Genomic DNA, 15,273 nt, shown 5'->3' with positions numbered 1-15,273 from the left:
GAAACAAGGGTTTGAGAGGTGAGGGGTGGAAGGAAGGAGAAGAAAAAGCTGTAAAGACAGGCTGGTTACTCTATCATCAGGCCCATTAAGAACCTCCCCCATTGGAACACTTACGCTGCGTTCAGACTGACAAAAGCAATGTGTCAAAAATGCAACCTCCTTGTTCTTTCCAGTGAGTCTCCTGCATTGGTGCAGTGGGGTGGTGGGTGTTGTTGCAGAGGCATTTGGGGAAAAAAAGCCCAAAACAATTGTTCAGCAGAAAACTGATCCTGGCATCGGATTTTGCCATGACTCAATACAACGCCATTCTGTAACAAAGTGCATTGGCCAGCCAACTGCAAGTGTATATTCCACGTAAAATGTTCATTCCTTAATGTTGATATTATTTATGTCACATTAAGCCACATTGTGAATTGCATTAAGAGTAAATATGTACTGTACGTTTGGAATGAACACTGTTAGGCTCATCTGACAGAGAGCATATAAGCAAATAAAACTGTGACTGTGGCTGTGACTCATTAATGCTGTTAAAAGCACACTGTACCAGAAGTATCACACCTTTTCCCTTTCCTTAATGTATTTGTAAGTGCTTAAAGATCTCAGCATTTTTGTAGTCAGTTTAAGATGTCTTTGCTGCTCTTTTACACTCTAATATATATAAGAAATGGCAGCTTTTCTCTACTGTTTGCCTTCGGTACATAACCCAGTGTGTGCTTGTGTGCCAGAGTTTTAAATGGGAGAAGCAGATCTCTTTCCATCATAAAGAAGAAAAGGAGCAACAGTAATGATTGGGATTGCAGACAGACCTTGACACAGTAGAATTGGTCAGTGGAACATGGTGGGCTGTAGGAATATTCAACATGGTTGAGGTCATCTGTGTCTTGTAATGGATGAAATTCTTCCATTTATGAGTTAGTCACTTAAATAATGTCTAGATTTCCCTCGATGACTTGGCAATAACTGTTGACTGTTTTTTGCTTATCATGACTTGCACTGGCTTCTTTTGTTCTGATGTAGCTTTATTAAAGCTTAACTTCCATTATAGTAATTTCGAATTTTAATCTTTACAGCCATAATTGAGCTTACTTTGACTTCCCTTGCAACTTTAAGATCTAGCCAAATACTGTCCATGTTGAGACTGATGAAGCATGTAACTGCACTCAGTATGCACAAGCAGACTAAATAGACTGTTGAAAGCACTTAGTCCGATGGCTCAAGAAACAAAACTAACACCACATTTCACCCCTGCATCCTCCGCCAACGCGGCACCACAGGCCTCGCCAAGGGTGACAGAGAGTAGAGGAGCGGTAGAGGTTTTGCTCGCAGAGAGAGGGAAGGGGCACAGGGGACGGCTGGTGGTGGTGGTGGGGTCTTGCTTGATTAAGATTTATGTCTAAATTTTCCTTTACCAGCAGCCGCTGCCTGCTGTTGGATAGGCTCCCTCATGTAACTCTCTTCTTTGTTGTGTTGATGGAAGGGCTTCTTGTAAATGTGCTGCATGACAAAACGTTTCCCCTTTTGCCCTTCATTCCACTCCCTGCCATTATGTGGACCCTGGGAAGGGGTAGGCCAGTGGGACATGCTGGAAACAAATACTATTTGAAAGAAACAGTGTAGAGGTAGTTAGAGCAATATGTGGCCTGATGTGCAATTCACTGCCAGGCAGTTCATTTCTGATGTTCACTTCCTAAATTTTCACAAAAGACTCCCTCTGGTTGTCTGGGATGTGCATAAGTTTGTTTTGTCACCATCAAGTACTTACCACTGTATTGTGCTGACTGCTAAATCTTTCAAAATGGTGAGAAAATTATTGAAATAATCTTATGAGTGGGCTGCATTCATCCTAATGTTGGCAATGAGGACAGAAATGTTCGAGTTGTCTTGAAAATAAGTTGGAAACAGGACAGGTGCAAATGCAATTTAACCAGATTGTTGAAATAACTGGCCTTTTTTTTTTTATTCTTAGTGCAACAATTTCCACATAATTTGTCTTCTAAAATATCTGCTTTTCGTATACGTATAATACTATTATTATCATTACAAATGATAATTTCCACTTAATTCATGGACATGAATTTCAGAATGTCTCAGTATTTGTTATGTCCCACCTTTTGTTTCAATAACCACATGCACTTGAGCTGACATGGACACAGACATGTCACAGAATGCATGGCTTTCTCAGTCTTCAAGGGCCTCCATAAATGTTCAGCGGGGTTAAGTTCAGGTGACTGTGGAGGAAAGTCAGGACTTCTTGGTCTTCTTTAGTCTTCAAGTATGCATGCATGAAGAATGGAGTGGTACTTCTCCTTGGCCAGGCTGGAATCAAGTCTGTGCAGGTGTCTAACTTCAGAGTAGGCAAACACTGGTATTTCTTAGCCCACCTCAAGTGTTTGGCATTGTTTCCCCTCCTGAGAAGTGCTTAAGCATCTGCTACTTGTCTTCTGAGACCACTACAAGGCAGCCTTTTTTTGACAGTACTTTTGCTTATTTGGTCTTGTACTGTTTATTTAGCAAGTTCTGTATCTGTGATGAAGTTGCTTTTCTATCTCTTGGAGAATTAAGCCTGATGTATTGATCTTCTGATGATGTGGTCACTTTGAGTTCACATGATCATGCTTTGGATACAACTTATCCAGTCTCTACAAAGCAATTTCGAGTACCATGCACTGCCCCCTTAGAAAAGTTTAGTCTAGCCATGATTTGACGCTGAGAAAGGCCGTCTTTTCTTTGAATAACAATTAGTCCTCTGGAACTTTCACTGACTTTCTGAATACTCTTTGATAGTTTCTGAGTCTGAGAATTGTGTCTGCTTTGCGTCAATAAGAATTGTCAGAAGTTCTCATTCATCACAACGGTATCCTGCCCTGAAGTTTATCAGCAGCTACTGAAGGATTGCATAAAGTTTTCACAGACTGACTATATGCATTTCTTTTCAGGACGAGCCCTCCCTACTGCTGTGCTGACCTGTATTCTCTACGGACTGGGGAAATGGTCAAATCAATTCAGTTCAAGACACCCATTTATGATCTCCACTGCAACAAACAGTATGTCTACTGGACCAACTGATGACAAAAAGAAAGTCTTGTGTTTTATGATACACTGCAGTTTATTTTGATTCTATTAATGTACTTTTTTCTCCCTCTTCAAGCATTCTTGCTGTGAGCCTACAGGAGAAGATTGCAGCATTTGACAGCTGTACCTTCACCAAGAAGTTCTTTGTTACAAGTAAGAAAAATTAAACACATGCATTTTAACTGACTTGTTTGTTTTTCTATTCTACTATATAGAAATATTTCCGGCAATCACAGGTAGTTAAAAATCAAGAAAAATACGTTGGAGTATAACACCTTATTTTTGAGGAGTTTCTTTTGTGTCTGTGAACCTATTGTCAGTGGCTTTTTGATCTTTTGGAGGGTATTTAAAGCCCCCCTCCAGTCAGTGTCTCTTTTTGTCTAACGGTCAACATTTTCTCTCAAACAGAGAATAGGGGGTGTCGTTAATAGTCATACGTAGTTATTACCATCGTGACCAGACTGTTGTTCTAGCAAGATCAGCATCACTATCATAGATTAGTGATAGCATCGACATTAGCATGGACAAGCAATAGCATTATTATTAGCAGGGATAGTGATAGCTGTCACTCAAACAAAAGTTCTTGTGTATTAATGAGCTGCAGATTTTATTTGTGGTCAAACTGTAACCTGTACTGTACATTTACTGCTACTAGACAACTTCTCTGCTATTTTCCCATCTGCCCCGGTCACCAATACCTGTCTTCTCTGAACTTAGTCACTGTAGCTATTTCTCCTTCTCTTGCTCAGCCACTTACACGTTGTAACATTTATAACCTCTATTGGTGGATGACGTATAACTCCCAGATGATAATATAATCATACGTTATTATTCCATATCGGCAACAGCTTAAATCTAGAGACTTTGAGCACTATTTGTCCAAAAATATTTGGCACACAGTTTGGCTCATCAACATTGCCAGGAAAACACTCAGAAAAATATGAAATATCGTACAAATATCAAAATACACTGGAGGGGGGCTTTAACCTCTGTTTTTCTGACCTGCTGGAAAAGGAAGCACGTTTTGTTAAGTTGCACAAGATCAATTTTTTGTCAGATCACAAGAAGGGAGATTTTATGTAGTCATTACGTTTATTGCCAAAGGAAACACACATTTGGGTCATAAAAGTCTGAGACCACTAGTCAAAATACTTCAAAATACCAAACCCCAATTCACCAATAAAATTGCCAAACATGATGAGTTACTCTCTCACATTGGCATCGCACAAGCCACATGAACACAAAGCAGATCATTGATAATAATGCAACCAGCTACCAAGGCCGGCTGCAGTGCAGATCTCTCAAGCTTTGCATTGTGACTAAACTGATTTTTATCAGAACATGATGTGAGGCCCTCCATTTGAAGCTCAACACAGGAAAATTGTTTACAACACAGCTCTTGCATCCTCCTGGCTGTACCTGCCATGTCTGCTCAAGGAGGCTGTGAAAGAAAGGCCAGACTGTCTTACATGGCCATTGCTGTCCACTTAAGTCATTGACTGGAGTAAACTGACCTTACTGGCTGGCTTTAATGCGTCTCCTCTTTGTCTGCCTGCCTTCCCTATCAGTGTCTGGGCCACAGGAAACCAAACATGCTCAATAGTTATTAATCGTTTCTGAATGCAGGGGCCTCTTCTTCATAACGTTGTTTGGTCTGTTTGGGCCATAAAAGCAGTAAACAGAGGGTCCTGTAATGTGTGCAGCTCTGCTTTGATTGAGCCATTCTACTATTGTATGTCCATTTTTTCTCCAGGGATGTGATGGTGGACAGGTCATGTTTTTATGAGCACTTAAGGCTCGTCCCATGTTTATGTTCGTGCTTTGCCTTCAAGTGGTGTGTGCTGTGGTGGGACTTATTGTGATTCCACAGCCTTGTCAAGTTTCTGAGTCAAATGTCTCACAGTGGTCATGGTGTAATACCTTCTAGGCTTGGCCAGGACCAAGGTATTAATGTTATACCAGGGCTTTTAGTAATCCCAAAAGTATGACTTTTAATACAGTCAAAAATGCAGATGCTGAGGGGATACAGATGAAGTGATGTATACTGCCATCCAAAGGCTAACCAGCGCATTTAATACGTTTTTGGTTATAACTGGGTGTTTTCCTCTCAGAGGAAAATAAAAACTGCATAAAAATCTACAAACTGACTACAAAATTCAACTCAAAACCAAAGCAGACCACAGTGAGTGCTTTGTGAATTAACTGGCTGAGTTCACTCATATAACCTAAAACAACAAATCATGTTTGAGATGGCAGCCTTGCTGCATTCACTGATTGACAGGTGATGTTGAGTTAGCTAGCATTAGCTTGCCTCCTCCCTGAAAACTTTAACATTATCCTCTGTTCTTCACAACCTCGCTGATGCCATGTCATCAATGTTTTGTTGTTCACGTCACAAAATTAATTCAGCAAGCTGTGGAAAGAAATATGAAATAAAAACTTGAAATGCATCATGTAACACACAACAGTAAAGCAGCCATGACAGTTGTCTATGTCTTTGTCTTACATTAACAGTATTTGTGTTTTCTTTGTATTCATACATGGCATTGTCCAGAAGGAAGACATTGTCCAAAAAGATTATATTTTCAGTACCATCCCATGACATGATTTTACTGACATTTAAATGGTAATAATGTACTATCCCTGTAATGTATATTCAAACAAAGTTCAGTTTCTCAAATCTATCCCTAGTAAACCCTCTTCCCAAACAAATCAATAAAGGATCTCTGAAAAAGAGAAAAAAAACCAACATCTCCGACACAGACTAAGTTACCTCTGGTACCAGTCAGTTGATAGTGTTTCTGCACATAGAATACGTTTTTGGACTTGCAGCTGCAGGTCACCAGTAAGCTAGCTGTGTCATCCATAAAGTGAAGTAAAGTTGTTTTTTTTCCCCTCTAGATGCTCACAATTAGGTGGGAGTGGTGAGAAAGAAAATCGCCAGTCCTGTGTTTGTTTTCAGTGATCCAAAATAAAAAAATAATATTGATGGAAATTGTCACACCCCTACTTTTTAATGTCAAGTAAAAAATTCTCAACTTAGCAGCAAGTATCTTGGGTCCTCCAGCAAGAATATATAGATAAAGGGCTCTTATTCTGTCTCTATTAATTATTCAACAAATCCACATTTCATACACCTTTTACACGCTAAAATTCTCACACACATTTCATGTCTCACAAAATGTAAATATTTTTAGTGACGGGACTTTTTTAACTTTGAGACATACCACCAGAGGCAGGACCTGGCTGTGGCTGCAGATGATGGGAAAGGGAACAGACTAAAGGCTGGGGCAGGGTGGTAATTGTCACTTCTTGATCATGCTTGGTATCCAGAGCTCAATTATTTTAGGCTCTTCTGTTTTACACGTTAAGGTCTCTCCCTAAATTGGATCACTTGTATACCATCAGGTTCAGTTTCTCCTACTTCAACTCATAGCTTGATAATCTAAGAGCAACAAGTTACAGCTTTTATGTTATTGATGAGGGCATTATTCATGAGGGCATTCACATTCTCCAGTTTTCCCATCACACCTTCTTGCTTTTAGAACACTTCGTAACTCACACAGGTGTATAATATGGTTTGACTTGATAGACTTCTCTGGACACTGTACTTGTGCAAAGCAATTTCCAATGTCTGGCCCTAGGGCTCCTTGGTTGATAAAGACCAGACCAACTGGGGCCTTTCTCTGTGGATTTTGCATGTTGTGCTCCAGCTTCCTCCTCCCTATCACTAATATATCTGTATTGGCATATATGTTGTCAATATGAAAAATTTATATTTTAAAGATTATATTGCAGAGAAGGATGCTTGGGTAATTTGTATTGCTTAAATTCCCATTGAAGTTTACTATTACAGTGCACTGATGTCATTTTAGACAATAAAGTTTATTGTTAAACTGTCAGCTACCTTCATCATTCCTCATTCCTTCCTTATTTCAAATCTTTGTCACGAGTGTTTGATAACCACATTTAAGGGGATCATTGCACAAAACGTGTAATTATCAGCTGATATAGCAATATGGGAATTTTTACTCCTTAAAGGTGCTATTTGTAAGAAAAGTAGATTTTTGAGTCTCACTCCCAACTCGTCAAAAACTGACGCTTTGGGATGGTGGCCGACCAGTTCTACATCTCAAAGCATCATTAGTTGACAAGTTGGGAATGAGACTCAAAAATCAACTTTTCTTACAAATAGCACCTTTAATGTTGGCATAGTCGTGCTAGAGCTACATGGCTGTTTTTTATGTGTTCCAAGTGTAGCCTGGCTGAAAATAAGGTTTTTGTTGGCCTTGTGAGAAACATTGGCTTGGTGGAGTGCCAGTCCAGTACAGTTGTAGGAAAAACAACCTCACAGGACTTGCATTTTTTGTTGTAGGACCTTGGTTTTCAGATGACTATTTGAGAAGACTATTTGTTGCTAACTTTAGGAAACTTTTAGTGCATTTAAAAAAATGGAAGAGTAAAATATGGAATATCATACTATGAGTACTACTAGCTATTACAACGCTAGCCAAGGTTTTTCTGGGTAAAGCCTAAACCCTGCTTTCTGTTCCTTTGATTCCACCTATCATGTCTCATTCCTCTCCCTGCTCAGCTTTATGCTCTCCGCCCAGGATGTCAAACACATGTTATCTCACTGCCTGGGCTCCCTTCGGACTTGGAGAGGCACAAAAGGCTTCTCTGGCGTTACCAGCAGCCCTTGTGGCTTACCTCAACCCCCCTATTTTCCCCCGTCTACCCCATCCCAAACACAGTGCACGGAATTACTGTCTCCACCTCATCTGCTCCCTGAGCACTAAATTATCGTCAGCAAGCCATTCACCCCACACCTCCACACACTCACATTAGCTCAGTGCATATGTGTGTGTGAGACAAAGGCTTGTATTCTTGAATACAGTGGGTTTGATCATTATTGGAGCAACATCTTGTTGCCCATATGCGTATGCATACTGTCACTGTCTGAATCGGCTTGCATTTAATGATATTTATGACAATATCCATTATTTCTCCAGTCTGTTTACGAGCACATGTTTGCCTGTTTTGGTTGATTCTGTCCTGCAGCAACAGTGATAACAACAGCCCCTGTTGCTGGAGCTCAGTTTTGGTGTTAGTCATAGCACTCCATGTTTTTATTTACTTACACATCTGTTTGAGTGGGAAGAGAAAAAAATGTTCTTATAATGTCCAAGACATTTATCTGTCATTTAGGATTATTGGTTGCTATTTTCATTTCTGCTGGCAGCACACTGGTTGTGTTTGCGTGTAAATGTGTGCATGTGTGTCCGTCCTCGCAGGGATTATTGTGTTGGTCGAAAAAGCAGAGGAGCCATCTTCAATTTATTGGGTACCACAGTCTCCATTAGGTCATAGTGTACACACACACACGCATACAGACACGTCACCCTAATTAGACTCCCATTTATCCTCCCAAACAAGAGACTCCCCACAAACACATTAATGGTTTAAGATGGTTACAGACACTCTTCAGAGAGGAGGCTAACGAAAATCCCTGCATAGGCCCCCCTTTTCTAGTCTTTTTTTTTATCCTACCAGAATGTGTATAAATGTTTATATCTATTTTAATTATTGTTGTTGTCCCTTTTAGTATGACAATCTTTTTGTCTATTCAGGCTGTTACCCCTGTCCCGGCCCCAGCCTCAATCCAATAGCTTTGGGAAGTCGCTGGCTGGCGTATGCTGAGAACAAGGTAGTTCACACACACACACACACACACACACACACACACACACACACACACACAAACACACACTCATCTATGAAATGGCTTATCAGAAAAGCGACATATTTACAATCCAAAAAATGCATTTTATCTATTTCCTCCCTTTTTAATCTGTCTGGATAAACAACTCATTCCAAGAAGAGTCCACAAGAGATGATAACATTTTGAAAATCAACAGATGCACAGGAGTTTTCTGTTCTCTTCCGTTTAATGGGATTGTTAAGTATTTACAAAAACAGAATGTTCGATTGTGTACTCAGCAATACATTTAATGCTTTTTGGTGCTGGCCTACTCAAGTAATTGACAGATGGGGCCACTGTTTGTGTGACTGGCCAAGCATTTCCAGAAATGACAAAATCTAGGTTTTTGAACAGTAATACTTGGAGAGAGCCATTCAAGTGATAGTGTATTTGAAATTAAATCAGTTTGGCTCGGCTGTTTGGTTGTGTAATGTTTCTTTGAAAGCAAAACCAGTGTCCTCCAGAAAGTGAAGAGGGGAGACGTTTGAATGTCTAAAATCTCAATTAATTATTCCACATTTTTTCAATTCATATCTATGTTCTGTTGGCTTTCACTATAGGTCTCGCATCTGTAAATGTTTGTGTTTTTGCAGTTGATCAGATGTCACCAGTCTCGCGGAGGAGCTTGCGGTGACAATGCACAGTCCTATACAGCTACAGTGATTAATGCGGCCAAAGTAAGTGACAACACATACAGACATTTACCTGTTTTTCTGTCTTTTCTCATATATTTAGGGCTTTTTACAGTAAATGAATAATTATAATGCTTGGACATCACAGACTTGTAAACAATCATATCTATCTGTGTTTTTCTCAGAGCTTTGAGTTTTTCTTTTTTTCCCCAAAAGATATATATTTTTTTTAAGTAGAATTCAAACGTATGTGCCTCCAGTGTTTTGTCCTTACAAAACACTGTTCACAACACTTTAAACTTTTAGGTTCATCATATGTTATTTTTAATTACCTCCATTGACAGTGGCCAATCTGTAACAGATTATTTATATTGGGCAGGCACATGGACCTGACTGAAATTCACATGTGAAAGAACATTATAGCAGGCCTACAGGCTGGACTCACTGGATGTGTGTGCAGCGCTGCTGCATGGCGTTTCGTGTCGCTTATCATTTCGGCATCCATGTTAGACCGACCACACTGAATGCATGAGATGGGTTTGTCACGTGGTGTGTCAAGCAAGGCTGCTGCGTCACGTGATGTAGAGATTCAGAGTCTCGCCTATTTCTACTGCAGTTCTCAGCAAAAATAGACCTGAAAACGACCTGCAGAAAACCATATTGACATCATACCAGTGTTTCACCACAGTTTTAATAGTGATATGAGACTTTATATGTTCTTAGATTGTGGATGTCATTATATCATCACCAACATAAATGCTGTCTTTTCCTGGTTTTAAAGGTTTTTAGTCATTATTTCCACATTACTGATGATTATTTATCAAAAATGTCATTGTGTTGATATTTTTGACAAAGTACCAATAATCATCCCTCCAAAATAATCACAATATCACTATCGAGGTGTTTCATCAAAAATATGGTGATATTTGATTTTGTCCCCCAGTTCAAGTGCCTTGAGGAGATTTCAAAATATAGGTATTTATCATATTTTGGTAAATATCAGCCCTATTATATATCAGAGCAACTACAAATTTGGGGAAAATGTTGACATTGAAAGCAGCACAGCCTTAAATATGAATAAGATACAATTTGTTTCTGCTAAAGTTTGCAACTAAATGAACCAGCACTACTTTTTATTATTTTCATAGTAACTAGAACTCAATCACGTCTCTCTCACTCACAGTGACTCTAAACTATTTTTTTCCATCTTCAAGAATTTAATTGTGTAAAGGAACATGTTCAGACTGTGGCTATAATCTGTCTAAGGGTCCTTCGGTTGGTCTTAAGCCTTTGCACAGATTAAGCAGCACATACTACAGTATTTCCAGCTCAGCCTAGGCCATCTGTAAATGTGCCGACACTAGATCCACCTGGCCCGCCCAGCGGACTGGTGCCGAACTTATGAGACACTTCATCAACCTGCCTATCTGTTTTTTCCCACTGTAATCGGTTTCTCTCCAGTGGTCTTGTTTCACTCATCTACACAGGGGAGCGACTCTAAGATTTCTGCCAACAGGCCCCTTTGATACCAGGTGAAATTCATTCCTGGTCTGATTTAGCTGCTTGCCAACACTTGCTAACTTGCTAACTCCTCCTCCTCATATGGTTCTGGTCTGTTTCTCCATTCAGTTGGAAGGATAATTGATTTACAAAGAGCAAGTGCATCCCTTCCTCTTTACTTAATGAGTGCAAACAGTGAGTGTGAGAGAAGTCTCATCAGCAGGGTAATGATGGTATAGATCAAAACAGTACTGTGTTGCTAGCAGGTTAGTGTCTTGGTAAGGGGTGGACAATGGCAAAGGGTATTGATATGCAGACAGGCAGTCTGCTTGCCCTCCCTCTCCTCATTTAGGACCATGTATCTCAATATAAATGACAAGGTATCTCCTTCTGGCTTGTGGCGCGACACACTGGCTCTTAGTGCTGACGTCCAGAGACATGGAAACAAAAAGGGGGGTAGCATTAAAGTGTAATGGCTTTTGTTTATAAGAAAGATAAAAACAGAGAGTGCAACAGCTCTGCCCAGTTGGACTCACTGTTTTAGATTTGCTCTCTTCTGATACGTTTTTGTTATCACATCAATCCTGTTGCCTGTCACTCCAGGGTGCATGATGGAGAAAGACCTTTCACTTAAATGATGTTATAATTTGTTTAGATGGCGACATCAGGCCAAAGCTGTGTGTGTGTGTGCGTGCTTGTGCGTATGTGAGTGTCCATGTGTTTTTGTCTGCCATCAGACAGGATCTGCCTCCAGACACCCCCTCCCCACCAGCAAATCAATAGCCCCTGTTTGGACTACCACTAAGAACTCCACAACTGCAGTGATTAGAAAACACATTAGTGTTGATCAATTAGGAGCCAAACGCCTCACTTAATAATTGATGGCTCTTCTGGCATTTTACACACACTCAGACAAATGTAGGCGTACACACGCATGCACAGGCAGCAGACACTGCTGGTGTGCCTGGCCAAGTGGCAAAGAGAGACAGTGGGCGATCTTCAGACCCAACAAACGCAAGGCGCCACGCTGTATTGACAGGGCCGCCTAGTCTGAATGCCTGATTAGGCTCTCCGGGGCCCCTTTGGCGCTTACACACACACAGACACACAGTCACACGCATTGGACTCCATTAGGCAAAGACAGTGTAGTAGGTGAGATAGACTCCACTTAAGCAGCACTATCCATTTCCCTCACTCGAGCCACAGAGGTGTGTTTGAGCCAGACACCCTGGCTGGGCCTTAAGCGGACACAGAGGAGCCTCACACATACATACACACACACACACACACACACACACACACACACACACACACACACACACACACACAGATGTCCCCTGTGGCTACAGTGCTACAAGTCATCAGCACTACAAGTTATCAGCAGACATCAATTGAACATGGTGCATGCACACACACACACACACACACACAGACACACAGGGTATTGCACATACACCCATGCACTTTGCAGCTCTTCTGCTCTTCTTCAAAGACTTCAAGCTAAGTGAAGTAAAAAGAAAAATCATTTCTTAGTTAATCAATAAAATAATTTCTTTGTTCTTCCAGACTTTAAAGACAGGCTTGACGATGGTGGGTAAAGTTGTCACCCAGTTGGCAGGCACCCTACCGGCAGGCACTCCGGATGAGGAGGGCACACCTCACAGTGCAAGCCGCCGTAGCCCTCACAACCCCGGTGTGGTCACCATCATCGACACACACAGTGTTGGCGAAGGACAGGTAAGTCAAGTGTTTATACCTCAGTATGGGAAGTTATTGAAAAGTGATGAAAAAACACTGAGAACCCTGTCAGACGCTATGTATCAATTCATATAATATCTGTGTTATAAGCAAGAGAGCAGTAAACACACATTTATATTACTTTCAGTAATTTGTGCAAACTACACTATTTATTAATTTCTGTAATCTTGACCAGAAAATTCCGATACTGATACATCAGCCAATATAAACACATTTTTGTAATGATTGCTCAGATGTGATTATCAAACACCTGGGACAAAAAACGTGTAATAAAGACAGGATATTCTACATTTTAACAAGCAGTCTAGTCTGAAATGCAATTAGTGCGCTGAACCAATAACTTCACTGGGAATTTAATAATTATAAATGACCCTTTTCTGCATTATAATTAGAATGAACAATCATATGGGCATATATTGGACAACATAGACACTGATACGATTTATCTGTGATAGGCCAATATTGTCCGATAATATTGGCTAACCAATATACTGTATTTCGGTAGGGCTCTGTTCTATAATACTTGATTCCGGGTATTATGGGTAGAACTAAGGGATCAAATTAGAACAGAATTGTTTTTCTGTTTTTTCTCCTTACTTGGCAAAAATAATGTCAGCAGTGCAGACTTGTGCTTGTTGTAGTGAAATAAAACACGTTGCAGAGCACATGTAAACACACTTTACACTACTGTCACATTTAATAATGTTATGATCTGTAGTGGTGTCTTAGAGATGAAATTCTTTTTTTTTTTTTTTTTTTTAAGTTTACGACCTTACTCTTTGTTTTAAATCTGATATGTGATCAAATATCTGCTTTCATTTGTTGGAACTGCTGCAAACCCGGCATCAATTGACAGAAAAAGGTTTCATCTAAAAACTCAAACAGTTGTGTTTTCACTTTTGCTTGGCCTTACATTAATATACAATGAGGACAAGGAAAGATGTAAAGCAGAATTAGAATAGAAATAGAAATAAAAACAACTTTTAGCTTTTTAAAAGACTTCAAGGAAGCAAATATTTGCAGCACCATTCAAGTATTAAACACAGGACAATAAATGTCAACCAGATGTAGGCCAGTAAGTTGATAAGTTACAGCAGTCCAAATGAGGTGTTAATGAGGTCTGTTCATTGCAGGGGTGTCACCTGGTGTTGCTGCTGCATACTTTTTTAACATTAGAAAAACAGAATTCACAAGCGCTCACGAGTCAAGGTCAGACATTCATGACTACTTTTAAGCACAAGGTATACATTTTTATTTGTGAGAACATGAATTTAACCAGAGCAGGCATTCAAATATTTGTATTCATTTATCCATGATATTTTTAAAACAAACTCAAGTCATTGATTTGATTTGAGTTGATCTGATTTGATTTATTCTTTTAAATTTCACATTAATAAGTCATACATTTTACACAATTCCCAAACTATTAACTTATTTCAGAATTCCCATTTAATTTGTTCGCAAACCCCAGGCTAATACATGCGCACACACACACACACACACACACACACACACACACACACACACACACACACACACACACACACACAGCGAAGATTAAATTGGCACCAATTTGTTCTTGGCGTCTTGCCTCTATGGGCTTGTCATGTGTGGCCCAGGTAAACATTACTTTGGCCTCTGCGGCTTAGGAGGGAACAGAAAAATCTCCAAGGTTGGCTCTTTTTTTCTGTGGCTTGAACACACTCAGGTCCATTCACCTCACTCTGCACAACTCGCTGAAAGGTGTGACTTTGATTTGCTGCATATTTTAAGAGCCAAGCTTTTAGCCACAGCCCAGTTTTAGCAGCCCTGGTAGGAGAGACGCTCTGTAAACAGTCAGCTGTTGGTCTGTAACCTCACATGAAGCTCAAGGCTGAGCGAGTGCACCATATGTCAAATAAGGTCTTAACATTCAATTCAGCCGTTTTTATGGCGGATTTGGGTTTGGGTCAGTGAAAAGTTAATTTCCAGCCATATATATTTTTTCTGTTGTGTTTTTTTTTCTCTCAAAATCTTGTCAGTAGGGCTGGGCCAAATTGCCCTAAAAACATGTTATTGCTGAAATGAAATTCATGTTGATATTTAAAAACACTGATACTGATTTGAATATTTTTTGCAGCAACGAAAAACCTTCTCTAGAAGATAATGCAGCTGCTACCTTATCATAGTATTTGTTGTACATTTGCAGGACTGCTGGCTTTGAAAACAATATTGTTTCTTGGGGATGTTATATCCAGGTCCAGCTTTTTAATGACTTGTTTGAAGTATTTTCAGCTTTTTGGATTAGGATCATATCCAAAGCCATTTGAAATTGGACCATGTTGGTACATTTATTTCCATGGTCTGCTTTGCTGTTCTAGGCAGCGCGATGTTGTCTTTCGATTTTGTTGTTTGGACTTAAAATTAACATTTGTGTTCTCCTCACATACTGTTATATTGGCTCTCCCCCCATCTGAACTCAACACTTCTACTTAAGTTGGTAAGTGTGTTTTGGGTTCTTTTTTTGGTCCAATGAGGAGCAGGCAGCAACATACTTTTACTTCAGTCATG

The 15,273-nt window shown here is 39.9% G+C and overlaps 1 protein-coding gene across 3 annotated transcripts in view; it reads left to right on the top strand.

Annotated features, from left to right (window-relative positions):
• bcas3 (BCAS3 microtubule associated cell migration factor) overlaps positions 1-15,273 on the top strand; it is a 372,855-nt gene that overhangs the window by 36,197 nt on the left and 321,385 nt on the right. For all 3 annotated transcript variants that reach the window (XM_084350099.1, XM_084350098.1, XM_084350100.1), the window contains exons 8-12: positions 2,937-3,044; positions 3,149-3,225; positions 8,703-8,779; positions 9,427-9,510; positions 12,532-12,702. In XM_084350099.1, coding sequence (XP_084206225.1) covers positions 2,937-3,044; positions 3,149-3,225; positions 8,703-8,779; positions 9,427-9,510; positions 12,532-12,702 — 517 coding nt within the window. The remainder of the gene's footprint in view (positions 1-2,936; positions 3,045-3,148; positions 3,226-8,702; positions 8,780-9,426; positions 9,511-12,531; positions 12,703-15,273) is intronic.

This window comes from Pagrus pagrus, assembly GCF_965226575.1.
Source record: "Pagrus pagrus genome assembly, chromosome: 4".
NCBI classification, from domain to species: Eukaryota; Metazoa; Chordata; class Actinopteri; order Spariformes; family Sparidae; genus Pagrus; species Pagrus pagrus.
The sequence above is the reverse complement of the archived record's forward strand: the minus strand, read 5'-3'. Positions and strand labels throughout refer to the sequence as shown.